Raw genomic sequence first — 18,030 nt, 5'->3', positions numbered from 1 at the left:
AACTCTATTTGGATGGTCCACTGTAGATGCTGTCCATCTTTAACTAATATTCAAATAAATATCTACTAAATGTATCTCAGCTTGAACCTACAGATGCTTCTGAACCTAATCCTAACAATAATGTTGTTGATAATCAACCGAGTATAACCAGAAAGTTTATTCATAATTTAAGTATCTGTAGATCATCTATAGAGGACCATCCAGATGAAGTGTGACCCCACTATTTTCCTGATAACCACCTGAAACCTGGTTAGACTTTGGCTTGTATTGACAGTCAACAGAGGAACAGACAGAGTCTAGAGGAAATTGGTTGATTCCATTGTCAGTTCCTAATTATGTTGGTAGTTAATCTAAAGTGTAAGGTCTTCTGTCTGATTGGACAATTTTCCATGGGATATTTCAAGAATGTAGCCCTTTTGTTCCTACCAAAATTTAACGATGAAGTAAGATGTGCATAAATGATGAATTCATTATTTTTATTTATTTATTTTAAGTTCCCATAAATCCTAATCATTAGAATCATTTTATGAAAGCACAGAAGACCCTGTGAGTTCCCATCTGGTATTTTTGCCATATTGCTCTCCTTTTGTACCTGCCTATGTCTTCCCAGCTGCCAGTATTTATTTGTTTAGTTATGTTGTCCACTGGTTTCTGCCCTTCTCCTTGGTGCAGTCCTCATGCTGGAGATCTCCATGGAAGAGGAGTTTAGCTCAACTCAAGTGTGCCTTCACACCTTCAGCTCTCTCTCTCTCTCTCTCTCTCTCTCTCTCTCTCTCTCTCTCTCTCTCTCTCTCTCTCTCTCTCTCTCTCTCTCTCTCTCTCTCTCTCTCTCTCTCTCCCCCTGCTGTGTTGTCAAAACTTCCTCTTCTCCATGTAATTGCCGTCCTTCACTTTCTCTCATTAAAGAGCTTCGTGGTGCCCCATGCTGCTGACCTCCGAAGGCATCTTTTCGCCTGTTCCATAACCGCAACCACCTTCACTCGCCACTGCACTCTTTACAGCACCCCATCTGCTTTATCCCTCCATCGCCCTTCCCACTGCCCAGTACAGTTTCAGCTATTCCCTGCCACAACAAACCTGCTCATCCGCTAATAACCCTGTCTACGCTCCGCACACAAACGTGGCCCTTTATAGCAAAAGCACAGAGCCTAAAGATGACAAGCCCTGCATATGAGCCCTTGCAATGGAGGAGTATATATGACCTTTCTTTAAAAACAAAAACATAAGTATGGTTTGGCCGTGTTTGGAGCCCTGTGCTTAAAATAAAGAAGCCATTTAGTGGGAGTGTGTTGTCACGAAATAACATCACGACTGTAGATCATCACAGTCATATTATTCGTGATAACACATGACCTCGAGTGCTCTGTAGTTTTTACACAGCAGTTAAATAAAGTAAGAAATGAATAAATTGGGATATGAACGCGGCATTCAATGTTTTAGCGTCAGCAATTCCTTCCGCCAAGTTGTGGTTCCTTACCAAGCAGCTTGTTGCTACGTCAGAGTAACGAACTCCGCTCAGTCACTGCACAGCCTGCTGTAAGCCTCACTTTTTGAAGGACGGACTGAGCCATGGAACGACCGCAGTAGTGTTGTCTTTTTTTGCTAATTTATTATTAATGTTGTTTTGTTCCAGCCAGTCTGTAAAGCATCTTACAGCCCATTTTATTTGGTGAATGGTATTCGGTTCATTTCTGGCTGCTTTGAGGTTGTTTAGGTTCTTCTGTCGCAGCTGCAGGCTAAGAAGCTGCTCAGTGGTGATGACAGTTTGGGAATTTAGTGTAGTCTCGTTTTCAGAGCCTGACCAAATCGGCTGCTGGTTAAATGTGATCTTTTTCAGTTTGTGGCAAAGTCAGAAGTAAAAACGTTCAAATGGCTCGAGCGTCTCGTACAGCTGTCAAAGTCGTTGCTTAGGTTCTGCGTGCATGTTATTAATGTCAATGATTGATTAGTCTTTAATGTGTTGCAGTGAGGGACTCATTTCTAGTTCAGACCACATGCTTTCAGTTTGTAATTGAACAGAAGTGTCAAGCATCCCTCAGGCTCTGACTCCCACTCTGACTCCATCTCCCAGAATCCTCAGGGAGATCACATGACTTCTGTGACCTCTGAACTGCCTTCACGCTCCAGTCAGCGCTCTCGCTCTCTCCCGAATACTAATTTGGTTCACCGGTGTCATAGGTCATGTGATATCTTTAGTTCAGCTGATAAGCCCGGGCTTTAGCAGAGTAAGGTTGCGAAGTCTTGTATTGTTTGCGACCAACTGAGCGGTCTGTTGTATATCTGATTTGCTGTTAATGACCCTTTTGCCTGACTCTATCTTTTACCTAACCCTTTGGATTGTCTGCCTTACCGTTTTTTGCCCTTTTGCCTCGTCCTTTGGATTGTTCTGCCAGTTGTTATGTTTTGGATCTGGTTGTATTTCTGGTTTTAACCATGCCTGCTTTGTGACTATGAGCCTGTTTCACGTTCCCTCAGTAAAGCCTCTCTTGATCATTTTTACCGTGAGCATCTGACTCATTCTGTGCCGTTACAGGAAGGTACTGTTGAGGAATCGGTATCGAAGTTAAAGCTTTGGTATTGATATTGAAGTGGGCTGGGAAATCTTTAATCTCTCTCCCTGCAGTAACCCCCTCCCGCCCAACAGATTCACATTTTGCTGAAGCTTCCCACCATGTTTGTATGTTTTCATGTGGACAGCGCAGCATTGTCAACCAATTATCGGGCCCATTTAGCAATTACTGCTTTTGCTTACAGTAATGCGAAGGCTCGAGAGCGCTGCTCATTTTCAGGATGCGCGCTATTCAGGGTGTTCTGTATTCTTCCACTATGCCCGTGGAATTGTTCATGCTTTAATTATTCTCTTTTATAAAGGGATCAAAGGTGCCGTTGCTGCTGTTGGCCCCCATTTTCATTCACACACACACACCCCCTCACTTTCACACACTTCTTTTTTTTTTTTTTTTTTAATATTTACTATGAATGCGATCCATTATTCGAATCACGTAGCGTATGCTGTAACGGTACCGTTTTGGCTCCACTATGCAGCTATGTGTGATCACACTCAGAGTGTAGGGCAGATATATGTGCCCTTTTCAAATGACCTGAATAGCATGTTTGTCGGCCAAATCAGGGCCTACAAGGTCACTGAACAGGTGAAATTCGGACCACTTATCGGCCTTTTGTCCGTGCTTTGGTCAGCATGGCTTTTTCATTTTACAAAGGCGTTTTTTCCCCTTCATTCATGTGGCTTGTAAACAGTCTTGAATGACTGTTGATTGGCTGGTAGCTATGCAATCACTGAATTGCAATGATTTGATTACCATTCTTTAGGAAATAGTTTATTGAATTGTGAAATGACCAATTAAAATCAATTCAATTTACATTGAATTAAAATCAATTCAATTTAAATTGAATTAATTATGTGATCAAAATGCACTGAATTAGGCTTGTCCTGTAAACAGAATCTTCTGTTGTGTGTAAATTACCATAGTAAATGGTTAAACTGTGTTTGCAGGTTCTTTCCTTTACATTTTTCATCCACAATGCATTAAAACAGATCAATAATATTTTTTATCAATAAAGTTTTCTGACGCTTACTGACACTAAAGACGACAAGGGAGTGCACACAGTGATCACGTCTGATTTAAAGCTTAATTTTTTTCAACTTAGGAACTGAAACCCACACTGTTTTTTCTCAGACCTAAAATCATTTTATCTGATGTCTGAACTCTGCCGCTGTGGTCTGAGTATGGCCTACAATGTGCACCACACCATATAGGCGGTTTGTTGTACTGATGTGATATCTGCTACCAGCAACGGCACGCAAGACCCTGCCCCCCAAGCGAGTTCAACCAGTGCAGCTTAATGGCTGGGGTTCTACAGAACATGGTAATAACCCCATATTACGAAATAACAGCACATACAAAAATAAAGAGAGCCTGATGCATCTTTTGTACAGTGTTAGAAAAACAGGGTTGTACACACATTTCTGGTTCTATGCACCCAAATCTTCTGTGGGCAGATTTAAACGAGATTAAGGGGGCAACAACAAATTCTCAGTATGAATCACCGGCAAGACACTCAGTTCAATACCGTTACTGGAGGATATCACCCAGCATGGGTTATACTGTGGGAGTACTTATGATTTGCATGAAATTATCCAGCATGAGCTGACCATTAACTCAGTTAATGGTCACTAGGCACAGGCCTACCCATGTGACTGGAGGAATATGTTCATCCACACAGCGGTGGAATGTAGACAATAAAAAACACCAATTATTTTCTGTTTTATGTTTGGAAAGAGTTTAGGGAATTTGATTTTGGCCAAAAAGAGTGCAAACTTCATTAAGTGTTATAATAACCATAAACCATTCCAACATTCCAAAATCAATGCAGTTGAATCATCACCTTCAGATCTGTTCTTGGACCCCCATTGCTGTGGTGGTGGTGGTGGTGGTTGTTGTTGTTGTTGTTGTTGTTGTTGTTGTTGTTGTTGTTGTTGTTGTTTGTATATAATTGCAGCGATCAGCCCAACAATCGCACATCTCCCCCGGGCCTCCTCAATCACCCTGCCGACCACCACTCTGTCACTGGCCTTGATGGCAGAAGTGCATGTGTGTGCATTTCTCTGTACGTGCTGCTATTCCCCGAGTCCCTTTGTACTCTCACACTTGCGCACCCTCATAATGCTAGATACGGCAGCTTGGAGAACCGCAGGATTACCGCTACTTTGACATAAAGTCTTCTCACAGACGTGCACAAGCTCACACGGGCTCTAATAAGTATTTTGTTGGATAAGGTTGGCGTGAACCTCCCTATGATTTAGTTACTTCATGGTCTTCCCATGGGATTGAGAGCAGGTTATCCAGTGATGAAGGAAATCCTGTGATAAAGGCTTCCATCATGTCCTTTAACTCTTTAAAACCAAAGCCTAAAAGTGGCCACCGGGGTATCAAGTGAAGCTTGCTGTCTGATTCAGTTCTCAGCTTTCCAGTTTTCCCAGATTGTGAACACATTTGTTCAGCGTAGGCTTAAACGAGGAAAATACTGTGCAACACCCAGGGCCTGAGGTGCTAAGCCTTTTGCACGTACCAAACAGACAGATAGGCCTAAACGCTGATCTCATTGGCCTTTTCCTCCCTCATGCATATGCATTTGAGGAAAAGGCCACACAAAATGTGGGAGGATTGCACAGAAAATGTGTGGAGATACTGGATGTGCAGCTGATCTTCATCGCATACCTAAGTAAAAAAGATTTGTTACGCAACTACTGCTGCTTCTGCTCAGGTATATTAGTGAATGGAATTTTTGCAGTTACTATTTTGTTACCAATTAATTTGTGGAGGTTAATTTCATTGTTTTGTTGGTGAGGTCTGCGCTGCTTTGACTTTAGCATTTTATTTTAGACTAAATGAATCCAAAAAAGAGAAGAATAAAGTCTAACAATCTTTCTATATGTATGGATGTTGGATATACTAGAAGTTCTTCAGTTCTGTAAATTCCTAAGTATTTGAGTAGTTCACTCACCTGATTCTGTGCATCTCATTTTCTGATTGGCTACCAAACCTAGACAACCCCCAAAAATGTGCAAGTGCAAAAAAACGGCCACTTAACATGGATGTATGTGCATTGTGCTTTTAGTGATCAGATACACTCACAGGTACCACATAGAGAAGCATATCATCAAACAGCTCATCTTCTCCAGTTTAGTGGTATGTAATATAGGCTGATTCCAAATGAGTGGAAAGTTATTCCCAATTAAATGTGCTCTTGTACTTGGTATATATTCATTATATTCAATGTAAATTCAAGGCAAATAAGTTTTTGCATGACACGTTTAGATATAGTTGATCGTCAAAAAGTAGTATTTAGTATGATAAACTAAAGCTTGCTTTCTGTCACGGTATTAACAAGTGAACAGGAAAGCTGTTCAGAGTTTAACTGGCAAATTTCTTAGCACACAATATACACTAGATGGGTCTACATGACTCTATGGGTGGAGCATCTGGAGATGTTTTCCCATCTAGGTTTGATTTGTGATACTTTGTTTTTTGTTTTATGTAGGTTTTTCATTTGGCTCAGTTTATACTGCATTTCAGTGATTTTAGGTGGAGGGGGGGGGTGTTGATTGGACAGGGATTTGGTGGTGATACAAGCGCTCAGTCACTTTTAACATTTGTCTCCATTAGTGCCAGAATGTTTTCTCGGTTGCATTGCTTCACTGTTCTTTTATTGCTTGCTTGGCAACATTACCTGCAGCTCATGCTACTTAAACTATATGAGCCTGTGTCAAGAGTCCAGTGTTGAAACGATCACAGCCTTATGCAGCGCCAAGTATCCTTCACTTAAATGTTGTTGGAACTTTTTTGTTGTTTTACAGTCAGTCTGCGAACCTTTTTGTTTGTCTTCATGTGGAACATTTTAAATGAATCGGTGTTTGTTTTCCAAATAAACCTTTCTTTTTTTGTATTTGTAGGCCCGTATTTAGAGAGTTCTACCTGTCCTTCACTCCAGGGAGTGAGTGAACAAGTGAGAGACTGTGGAAGAAGGGGAAATACAGAGATTGACCTGAATAGGTGTAGACTGTCTGGTCCAGTGTTGGACTACTATTTAGTTGCGCACACACACGAGAGGGAAAAGATGTTCTTTAAGTGGAAGTTAAATACGTTTTTTTTTTGTTTTTGTTTTTTTTTTTGGGGGGGGGGGGGGGGGGGGGGGGGTGACTAATTTAGGATCATTTCTATAATTGAAATTTTTGAAAGTTTTAGAATGGAAAGGGCAACTGGAAAATGTATTTGTGTAAATGTAAGTATGTATATGTAATTTTTTATCCCATATGAGATTTTTACTCACATTCTCTAGAGTTTACTCTGAATGATGCAATAAAGAAAAAACATCCAGTGAGCGGCAGTCCTGTGGACGGAAACGCATTGTTGAGAGAGCTCAACCGATAATAGCCAGACTGGTACAAGCTGAGAGAGGCTCAGCTAACCACTCTGTACACTTGCAGTGATCAGAGAAGCATCTTAGAATGCACAAGACGTCAAACCTTGAAGTACAAGGGCTACAACAGCAGAAGACCATCCACCTCAAGGATCGACGTCTTGTGCATTCAGAGAAGTATCTCAGAATGGACAAGACATCGAACCTTGAGGTGGATGGGCTACAACAGCAGAAGACCATGCCGGGTTCCACTTCTGACAGCCAAGAACACAAATCTGAGGCTGCAGTGGGTGCAGGCTCAGCAAAACTGGACAGTTGAAGGCTGGAAAACTTCACCTAGTCTGATGAATCTCCATTTCGGCTGAGGCACACAGATGACCGGATCAACGTGATACCCACAGCTTGAATCCATGGATCCAAGCTGCCTCATCAACAGTCCAGGCTGATGGAGGTGGTGCAGTGTTGTGTTTTCTTGGTACACCATTAATAGCAGTCAATCATCACTTGTATGCCACAGCCTAATGAGTATTGTTACTGGCCATGTGCATCCCTTCATAGCCAGAATTGGCCCATCTTCAAATGGCTATGTATACACCATGTCACAAAGCAAAAGTCATTTCAAATTGGTTTCTTGAACATGACCATGAGCTCAGTGTTCTTCACTGACCTTTCAAGTCAGTAATACCTTTTGGATGTGGTAGAACAGGACATTCATAGAAGGAACGTGCGGCTGAACAAAAAGACCATGATGCAATCACATCAACATGGACCAGAATCTCAAAGGAATGTTTCATCTTGTGGAATCCATGTCATGAAGAATTGATGCTGTTTTGACAGCAGAGAGAGGCTCTACCCAGTATTCATACAGTATTCTAAATAAAGTGCTCAAGTTTACATATATGTAATATGTCTTATATGTATTGTACCATTGCTGTTGTGACAGAACCATTCATCTTTTGTTTTTTGTTTGTTTTGCATACTTTGTGAATTTGTAAAAAACGTCCTAATGAATGGTCCAATTGAAAGTGTCAAACTGATTTATCTTCCATTTAAATGACCTTGTTTTTGTTCTTTTATTATTTGTGCTGCTTTGGTGATTATGAACATTTGTTCCGAAATTGTTGTACTCAAGTACCTATTTGTAATAAGAATATCAACCCTGACCTTAACCTCAGAATTCAAAAAGAAATGGCTTTAGTTCTAGGTTTTCTATGGTTTTCCTATCAAGTCATTTGTCCTGAAAATGTACAAACACATCGCATTTTTTACTCTTAATTCTTTTGCAACAAAATCAAGTGGTGGCTGCTTTTTTGAGTGGCTTGTCTTTGACATTGTTCAGCTCACCATCACTGCCTGTTGAAATTTTTCCTTTCAAAGAAATTCAGCGCTTTCAGATGTTTTGGGCTTTTTTGGTTTTATGCTATTCTAGTTGTTCATAGAAATGTGAAATTGTGTAGAGGATTGCAGGGGCTGTTGTTTTTACTCGGTGGTCTCTGGTACCAGTTTGTGTGCTGTAAGTTAAGGTGTGTGTGTGTGTGTGTGTGTGTGTGTGTGTGTGTGTGTGTGTGTGTGTGTGTGTGTGTGTTAATTGAGTCATGTTGTGCAGCTCGAGGGCGTCGAACGCAGACACTGTATTGATCAGCAGGCCTTGTCTGAGTCGCGTTTGACTGATTCCTGATCGATCCTTCTTGTCACACTGATTGATCACCAATACTCTGTCGCTCTATTGATTAGCTCCACTGCTTAGTGACATGCAGCACTGGTCATACGGGTGTGGAATTAGTGCTCTGCTGACTTCCTTTCCTTTCCTTTCCTCACCTTTGCCCTCCCTACCCTCCCCAAAATGCACTCGCTCTCCCTTTGTCCTGGTAGAGTGACCATTGGACCACGGTTTCTACAGCATCTCTGGTCATTGTATGAGTTTAGTTATTGTATAGTGGGTTCAGTTTCACTGTGAATGAGGGCAACACACACACCCTTTGGAAATCTTTCAAAGTTTAGAATAATTCACTAAATAGGGTAGGGCTATTCTTACTGCCTAGCTTTGGTCATCGCCAAGATGAAACGGTAGTAGAGTTACACTGTAAAAACTGGAAACAGGCAGATTCTGTGTTTCTAAGTGTTTCTAAGGTTTGAATTGATGTCAACTATAGCTTTTGTATAGTATAGACCAACAAGATACTTCATTAAGTACAACCTCTTTGTATCTACGCTCTGTCCCTTTTATGAGCTCCACTGACCATATAGAATCACTAGTTCTACAATTACAGACTGTAGTCCATCTGTTTCTCTGCATACTGCAAAGCCCCCTTTTACCCTGTTCTTCAATGGTCGGGACCCCCATGGACCCTCACAGAGCAGGTACTATTTGGGGGGTGGATCATTCTCAGCACTGCAGTAACATTGATGTAGTGGCGGTGTGTTGGTGTGTGTTGCGCTGGTCTGAGTGGATCTGACACAGCAGTGCTGCTGGAGTTTTTAAACACCTCAGTGTCACTGCTGGACTGTCCACCAACCAAAAATATCCAGCCAACAGCGTTCTGTGACCACTGACGAAGGACTAGAGGATGACTAACAAACTTTGCAGTTCGTGGTGGGACAGTGAGTAGACAAACCTCAATTTAAACCCTAAACCTCTCAATCACATGGACTTAGTGTTCTTCTGCCCCAGGCTATGCGCCTGGAGGGGATTGGGGGGACCAGTGTCCTCTCAGCTTGAATACTGTGCCCCCTCAGCTTAATGTTCTTATTTTGTCCTGCAAGGTAACTGACCCTTCAAACTGGACTCAGAGGAATCGTGAGTTTCCTAGCTGAGCAAGGTGTTTAGGGCCTTAAGTCAAGATTACATAATGTGAGCCTATCACGTACAGCTGTGTGCTGCTGTTCTCTGTTTGGTTCATTTTTGTTATCAAAAGCTTTTCATCCCATGTCAGTAAAACTCAGATTTCTCAGAAATAACATTTCTTAAACACAGAAAATGCTTCGTTTTTTGTTTGCATCTTTTATCCTGATTATATGTTTGTGTTCAAAATCTTGCACATTTCACAAGATTCCACTGAAATTACTAAAAAATGGCCAGTCATCCAAGGCAATTCTTTGTTCTGTATTTATTTATTTATTTTAGTTATACCTGTGGTTACCAAATGGCGTTAGCACGCTAGCTAAGATTTTCTCTTCTGTTTTACTGTGTACTGCATAACAATCAAGTCAAGTCAAATTTATTTGCATAGCACTTTTTACAACTGATGTTATCTCAAAGCAGCTTCATAGAACTCCAGAAAAGACAAACTTTTAACAACAATGTAAAAACCCCCAGGTGAGCAAGCCAGGGGTTACGGTGGCAAGGAAAAACTCCCTCAGAGCTGAGGAAGAAACCTTGGGAGGAAGCAAAGCTCACAAGGAGGGACCCATCCTTCTCTGGTCAAACTACCTGCCTAAGTTATTATACTACTAATATTAATAGCAGTAGTATTGGTAGTAGTAATAGCTAGGAGTCCATGAAAACTTCAACGTATGGTGGGCAGCTAGTCCAAGGAAGGTCGCGGTAACCAAGATGTCCTTTTTTTTTTAAGTGGAATCAAATATGTAACGTGAAAGATGTACAACCATCACAAAGAAAGCAAATAGCCTTCAGAAATGACATCATGCTAACAGGTGGTCATTAGCTCGTATTCAAGCCACGTTAGCATGTTTGGTCAAGCTATTGCTTTCATTTCACATCTGCGAAATACAGCCCTTTGACAGTAATGACTCCATCTAAGCTCAGCTTCTCTGCTTCCGTTCTGCTTTCAGCATTTACCTAGTTATGTTATTGCCATATAATTACATGAGACCCACCTTCCACTCACCTATTTTTAAGCCTGTGTAATCATAGCTGGCTTAAGTACAGTGCAGCAGAATGATCTGCACTTACACTGAGGCCTCGCTGTAATTACATGTATACAGAGTTATTACTGTGCACAGTATCCGCACGTCAGGTAGGTTTCAGGCTACATTTCTGTGGCAGAATTTTAAAGTAAGAGGTTTTTCTTTTAGAAAAAAAAGATGAGACTGATGCCTCGTTCACTGACATCTAACACACAGCTGCTGGAAATGACGGACTTAATGAAAGGGAATGTGTGAACATCAGATATAGGTCCAGTGATGAACGGGGGTGCTGTTATGAAAGGAAATGAACTCGATGCTTTAGCAGACCAAGAGATTTTGGACAATTTCATGCTCCCAACTTTGTGGGAACAGTTTGGGGATGGCCCCTTCCTGGTCCAACATGACTGCACACCAGTGCACAAAGCAAGGTCCATAAAGACGACATGGATGAGTGAGTTTGTTGTGGAAGAACTTGACGGGCCTACACAGTTCCTGACCGCAACCCGACAGAACACCTTTGGGATGAAGAGACCTCAAGCCAGGCCTTCTCGTCCAACATCAGTGTCTGACCTCACAAATGCGCTTCTGGAAGAATGGTCAGAAATTCCCATAAACGCACTCCTAAACGTTGTGGAAAGCCTTCCCAGAAGAGTTGAAGCTGTTATAGTTGCAAAGGGTGGGCGACATTATATTAAACGTTATGGATTAAGAATGGAATGTCACTCAAGTTCGTATGTGTGTGAAGGCAGATAAGCAAAGACTTTTGGATATGTAATGTATATAGTTTCATCTTCGATGTAATGTAAAGGAAGAGGTGTACGTTTTATGATCACTGATGCTTGGTGTGATCAGAGGAATGTATACAACATAGAGTCTTTCTGCTCCCCTGCTTCCGGACAAGCTGAATGCTTTCTATGCCCGTTTCAAGTGCCCATCCCCACTACCGCAGAGTCAACACCCCCTTCCCCCTCTGTCTCAGTGGCTGACGTGTGTAGAGCCTTCAAGCACATTAACATCTGCAAGGCGGCAGGGCCTGATGGAATCCCTGCACGCACTCTCAAAGCCTGTGCACATCAGCTGGCAGTGTTTAGACATTTTTAACCTCTCTCTCACTCTCAGTTGTTCCTGCGTGCTTCTAACTGGCCACCATTGTGCCAGTTCCAAAGTCAGCCAGGGTTAATACTCTAAATGACTGGTGCCCGGTTGCTCTGACCTCCATTATAAGCAAGTGCTTTGAGAACCTGGTCAGAGACAATATCTGCCCCTCACTACCTGCCAGTCTGGACCCATTGCAGTTTGCCTACAGACAGAACAGATCCACTGATGACGCACTAGTCCTGACTACACGTCTGTGAGTGCTGTTTGTGGACTACAGCTCAGCATTCAACACCATTGTGCCCTCGAGACTCGACATTAAGCTTCAGGATCTGTGTCTGAACAGTTCTCTGTGCAACTGGATCCTGAACTTCCCGACAAGCCAACGCCTGGTGGTAAAGATGGGCAACATCACCTCCTCCTCACTGACCCTTAAAACCGGAGCTTCTCAGGACTGTGTGCTCAGCCCTCTCTTGTACTCCCTGTACACCCATGACTGCTCAGCCAGGCACAGCTCCAGTGTCATCAAATTTGCAAATGACCCAACAATTGGCCTGATCTCCAATGACCACGAGGAGGCCTACAGAGAAGAGGTCAGCTTTGAAAGTCTTGTGCCAGGAGAACAACCTCTCTCTCAATGTCAGCAAGACCAAGGAGCTCATAGTGGACTTCAGGAAGCAAGAGAGTGCACACCCCCCATCACCATCAACAGAGCCATGGTAGAGAGGGTCACCAGCTTTAAGTTCCTCGGTGTTCACATGTCAGATGAACTGACATGAGCGAACACACCACACAGGTGGTAAATAAGGCACAACGGTGCCTCTTCGACCTCAGGCAGCTGAAGAGGTCTGGCATGAACCCCCATTTTACGTATGTACAGTGGAGAGCAGTCTAACAGGCTCCATCACCACCTGATATTGAAACTGCACTGCCATTGAGTGGAAAGCTCTGCAGAGGGTGGTGCGGACAGCCCAGCACAATCACCGGGGTCCAGCTCCCAAGCCTTTTGGATTTATACACCAGCCGCTGCCTGAGGAAGACCAGGAGAATTCTAAAGGACTCCACCCACCCAAGCCACTGCCTGTTCTCACAGCTGCCAAGCGGGAGGAGGTACAGAAGTATAAAGTCCAGAACCAGCCGTTTCTGAGACAGTTTCTCCCCCCGGGCCATCAGGCTGCTGAACAGCCAGTAATGCTGGTGTATCGGTCTATAGGCCTGTCACTGCACCTCTGAGTCATCATCTCAATGGACAATCATCACCTCATCCACACCTCATCAGGCTCACTCTGATCCTCTGCACCTTTAATCTAGCAAATCTGTACTTGCACGTGTTGATTGACATCTTGTACATCTTATATATCTTTTATATATATATATATATATATATATATATATATATATATATATATATATATATATATATATATATATATATATAATACAGGTTTTTTCCTTCTCCTGTAAAGTTACCATTTCAGAGATAGACACACACATTCAATGATAGATGCAGAATGATGGATAAGAGCGTTCTGTATAGAGGCCGTTGTGTTCTCCTCATGTTGGACGTTCCCTGCAGTGCTCTAGTATATGTTCTATGCACATTTCGTGCCACGACAACTTCCGCCTGTGAGAAGCGGCCCAACTTCAGATTTTAGCATAAATATTTCAGTCTAACTGGGACATGTTTCACCTCAGCTGTAGCGGGAGCCTGTTGGATACCTAGTTTACTTTAACTTTCTCTCTCTCCCTCCCCACACTCTGCACCTCCATCTGTCTCTACCTCTCCCTCGTTCCCTCGCTCACTCTCTCTCTGCCGCTCTGCTCTTTCATTAGCCTTTTTCTGTCTTCTCTGCATCCACCCACTTAACTCAGGACGACCCGCCTTTTCTCTCTCTCTCTCTCTCTCTCTCTCTCTCTCTCTCTCTCTCTCTCTCTCTCTCTCTCTCTCTCTCTCTCTCTCTCACTCTCTCACTCACTCACTCACTCACTCACTCACTCACACACTCACACACTCACACACTCTCTCTCTCTCTCTCTCTCTCTCTCTCTCTCTCACACTCTCTCTCTCTCTCTCTCACACTCTCTCTCTCTCTCTCTCTCTCTCTCTCTCTCACTCTGCTCTGTCGCCTTTTCTCAAAGAGTCGTGGTGACGGACCTTGACTGGCTGCCTTGCTCTCACATCCTGTCTTTTCTTCTTCTCCTCCGTGGGCCCCCTCTCTCTTCCCTCACTTTCTCTCACTCCCCACACATACACACACATGCGTGCGAGCACACACACCGTTGTAGTGCAGGAAAGACCAATTAAAATCCAACTTGTCTTCTTGCTGTCTCCCACCAAACTCTCTCTAGGGCGACTAATTAAAATAGAACCCCCCTCCTGCCCTCTTCTACCTCTTTACTCTCTCTCTCTCTCTCTCTCCTTCTTTTTTCCTCTCTTTCTGTCACTACTGTCCTCTGTGTCTCGTCTCTCCTGTTTTCTAACCCCTTTTCTCTCTGCTTGCTCTTTGTTCACTTCTCTGAACTTGAGACCTTCTTTGGACTTTGTGCTGCCTGGCGCGACTCGTCTTTAGCCACAGTGGTTTATTTCTCTCCGTCTGTTTCTCTTTGTTCTCCCCTCCTCTCTTATTCTGTCTCTTTCCTTCCCTCCTTCTGTTTACCCTTTTCTGTTGTTTCTCAGTCTCCTTTCCATCTCCCCTCTTTTTTTTCTCTCTCCTTCTCTGTCAATCACTCCTTCTATCCTGACCTTCCCGTCTCTTCCGTCTCTTTCTCCCCCTCTCTTTTTCTACCCCTTTCTTTTTTCGGTTTGTGTCCTTTCTTCTTCTTTCCCTCTTTCTCTCATGCTGTCTCCCCATCTTTCTCTCTGTCTCTGTCTCACACTCTTTCTATCCCTTTCTTTTATCTTTTTCTGTTCCCTCTTCTTCTGTCCCTCTCTCTCTCATGCTGTCCCCACTCTTTATTAGTTCCAGTCTGTCTCTTTCTCCCTCTCCCTCTCCTTTCTTGCTTTCTTTCTTTCCTTCCCTTTCTGTCTCTCCCTTTCTTTCCTTCCCTTTCTGTCTCTACCTCTTTCCTTCCCTTTCTGCCTCTCCCTTTCTTTCCTTCCCTTTGTCTCTACCTCTCTTTCCTTCCCTTTCTGTCTCTACCTCTTTCCTTCCCTTTCTGCCTCTCCCTTTCTTTCCTTCCCTCCCTATCTGTCGGTTTCCTCTTCTCTCTCACTCTCTCTCTCATTGATGGCAAACGTCTAAACAGCTCTTTAAAGGCGAGCGTATGTAAACAAGTCAAGGCGTTCTTGCCAACCCACCAAAGGACCATTGTATGCTAATGCTCACCCTATTAGTGGGGCTTCAATATTAGCTTTGGTGTTTTGTTGTGTGTGTGTGTGTGTGTGTGTGTGTGTGTCAGTCACTCTCACTAATTAGCATATAGCTGCTGTGAACTTGCGGTGCGTTTTGGCCCTTAAACATTCTGCAAATTCTCCAGACCAAATTCTGAAAACTCTTTCTTTTTTTGCTATCAGAGAGGTCATTACACAAACTGTCTCCATTTTCTTTGTTTAATTAGTCTAGAAACTGTTTACACATCACTGAGTTTCTCCTGGCACTTGCAAGCCTGCAGCTGAGGCCTGGCTCTACTGTGTAATAGGGCTGAAGGAAATATGGGGGATAACTGAATATCGAGATGCAGTGTTTTTTTTTTTTTTTTGTTGTTTTTTTTGCGAAAAATATGCCTGTGTTTGACATATCGTGTTAATGATCACTGTAGCAATGAAATGTGTTTTTTAGAACAGGTATTTTTATATTCTGTTTGGAACTGTTACATGGACAAGTGACTATATTGCAGTCATATTGTTGCATGGTGCGATTGGAATATGACCTTACATGCATTAAAACAGTTATTGAAGCCTTGATGTGACATGGTTGAAGATTGACCGGTAGTGTTTTTGACCAAAATAATTTGTTTGTTGGATCATGTGAACACCTCACGTTTGTGATTACACTGCAAAATGATCTTTTATAGATAATATATTTGAGATATTCAATGTTCAGACTAGAAGGTGATTTGACTTGCAGTCATACTGCATTAGCAGATAATTGTGGTTATTTCATGAAGTATTACAACTAAGTTGGCCTTTTTTTTAAAGAAAAATCTTGAAATACGCAAATTATTTTCCAGTGACATTAGATACTGTCGCAAGTGGGAAATGACATAAGCAGGGAAAAAAGTCTAGAAATGAGACAAGCTGATAGTTCATATCAAGAGAGGAGGTGTTTCATTACACGTTAATATTCATTTTTCTATACAGGGGTTTCACGATGCACTTTGTATTGAATACAGATTTCATGTTATAAAACGCAGAACTGGGATGGCTTGTTTAAACAGAAACCCACTATGCGGCTCTCGGAAGAGAAAAGAATTGTTTGGTTGGCCTACGTTAGCTGAGCTGTTTGAAATGGCAAGGTTTCTCAGTCGAGTGCAATAATGATGATCAAAGAGCGGCAGCTTGAACGGTGACAGAGTGCTGACCTTGCTTAACGTGAGGGTCAGATACCCATGTTAATACCTCGAACATGCTAACTCATTTGTGAAATTACCCAAATGTGTCAGTTACTGGAGCAAGGAGAAAACGAAAAGCTTAAGTTAGCCAGGGTCTTATTTATTCTACCTTTAATGGACGGACAGTTACATTTCACATGGTGGCTGGCAAATTTTAATAAGAAGCTGGCGAATAGGAAGTCGGTTTCAACTTTGTGGAGAAAATAAACGGAAAGTTTATTGAGAGTGCCAGTTCTGAATGGGTGAAACATCTATACAATTTGTAACTCTGTTCAGTTGTGGAGTGCACCTCTATTTGGGTGTGGAGTGCACCTCTATTTGGGTGTGGAGTGCACCTCTATTTGGGTGTGGAGTGCACCTCTATTTGGGTGTGGATTTCACAGTTGGCTGAAACCCTTTCACTCATTTTGGTCAGAACGTGAGAGACACACTGTATATAGGAAAACCATCACATTATAAATGTAATCTCAGTTCATGTGATATTGGGATGTGGCCTTATATTTTACAGTTTTGTTTACTTTTATGTTGAGATCTTATGTTGGGGGGCTTTGGGAATTACTCAAAAATAAACACAAATAAATGTTGAAGTAATTCTGTATGAAAAATCCATTGTATCATGATACAAAAACGTTCTATATGTTATTGCTACAAGATATTGTATATTAATTTTGAGTAGATTTAAGATCATTTCTCTTGCCAGGATATTATTTTGTGCGTCCGTTAGGTCAGATAGCTATAGCTCATAACGCATAGTAAAACGTTCTGTGGTTGGTTAGTGGCTCATGTTGCACACTTCTGTGATATCAGTATTGCAAAGGCTGAATAAACAACACTGTGTACTGCAGATGATTAGAATGCTCGATTGATTGATTGCCGCTGATATTTCATGGAAGAGCCAAACACAGGGGCAGCGAACTGTGATTCAGAGCAAAATCTGTGCTGAAGATTTACTGACCCACCAGAAATTTGCACGGTCGACTTGGAAAAAGCCATATTTAATGACTGGCTGTGAATTCTCTTTGTGACAGAAATACACCCACTGATTTATTCTCTCTCTCTCTCTCTCTCTCTCTCTCTCTCTCTCTCTCTCTCTCTCTCTCTCTCTCTCTCTCTCTCTCTCTCTCTCTCTCTCTCTCTCTCTCTCTCTCTCTCTGTGTGTCTGTGTGTCTCTGTGTCTCTGTCTGTCTCTCTGTGTCTCTGTCTGTCTCTCTGTGTCTCTGTCTGTCTATCTGTCTCTCGTTCTCTCAGGCTGACAAGTGACGACTACTCTGTCCAGGTGAACCTGAATGATTACCTGGACATCCTGTGTCCTCACTACCCACCCGACTCCCCGCTGCAGGGCCCACCGGAGACGCTGGCTCTTTACCTGGTGGCGGAGAGCCAGTTTCGGGGTTGCCAGGAGACAAAAGGGGCAATAAAGCGTTGGGAGTGTAACAACCCCCACGCCCCCTTCGGTCCTGTAAGGTTCTCAGAGAAAATCCAGCGCTTCACACCTTTCTCCCTGGGCTTCGAGTTCCTTCCAGGACACCACTACTACTACAGCTGTGAGTGACTCAGGATGGGAAAGTGTGTGTG

At 42.7% G+C, this 18,030-nt stretch overlaps 1 protein-coding gene across 2 annotated transcripts in view; it reads left to right on the top strand.

Moving 5' to 3' along the window:
* The window catches only part of si:dkey-246i14.3 (ephrin-A4), a 108,813-nt gene that overhangs the window by 55,301 nt on the left and 35,482 nt on the right, over positions 1 to 18,030 (top strand). For both annotated transcript variants that reach the window (XM_017702009.2, XM_017702008.2), the window contains one exon: positions 17,704 to 17,999. In XM_017702009.2, coding sequence (XP_017557498.1) covers positions 17,704 to 17,999 — 296 coding nt within the window. The remainder of the gene's footprint in view (positions 1 to 17,703; positions 18,000 to 18,030) is intronic.

Source organism: Pygocentrus nattereri, chromosome 3 (genome assembly GCF_015220715.1).
Source record: "Pygocentrus nattereri isolate fPygNat1 chromosome 3, fPygNat1.pri, whole genome shotgun sequence".
NCBI lineage: Eukaryota > Metazoa > Chordata > Actinopteri > Characiformes > Serrasalmidae > Pygocentrus > Pygocentrus nattereri.
Note: the sequence above shows the minus strand (reverse complement) of the source record. Positions and strands in the feature narration are given on the sequence as shown.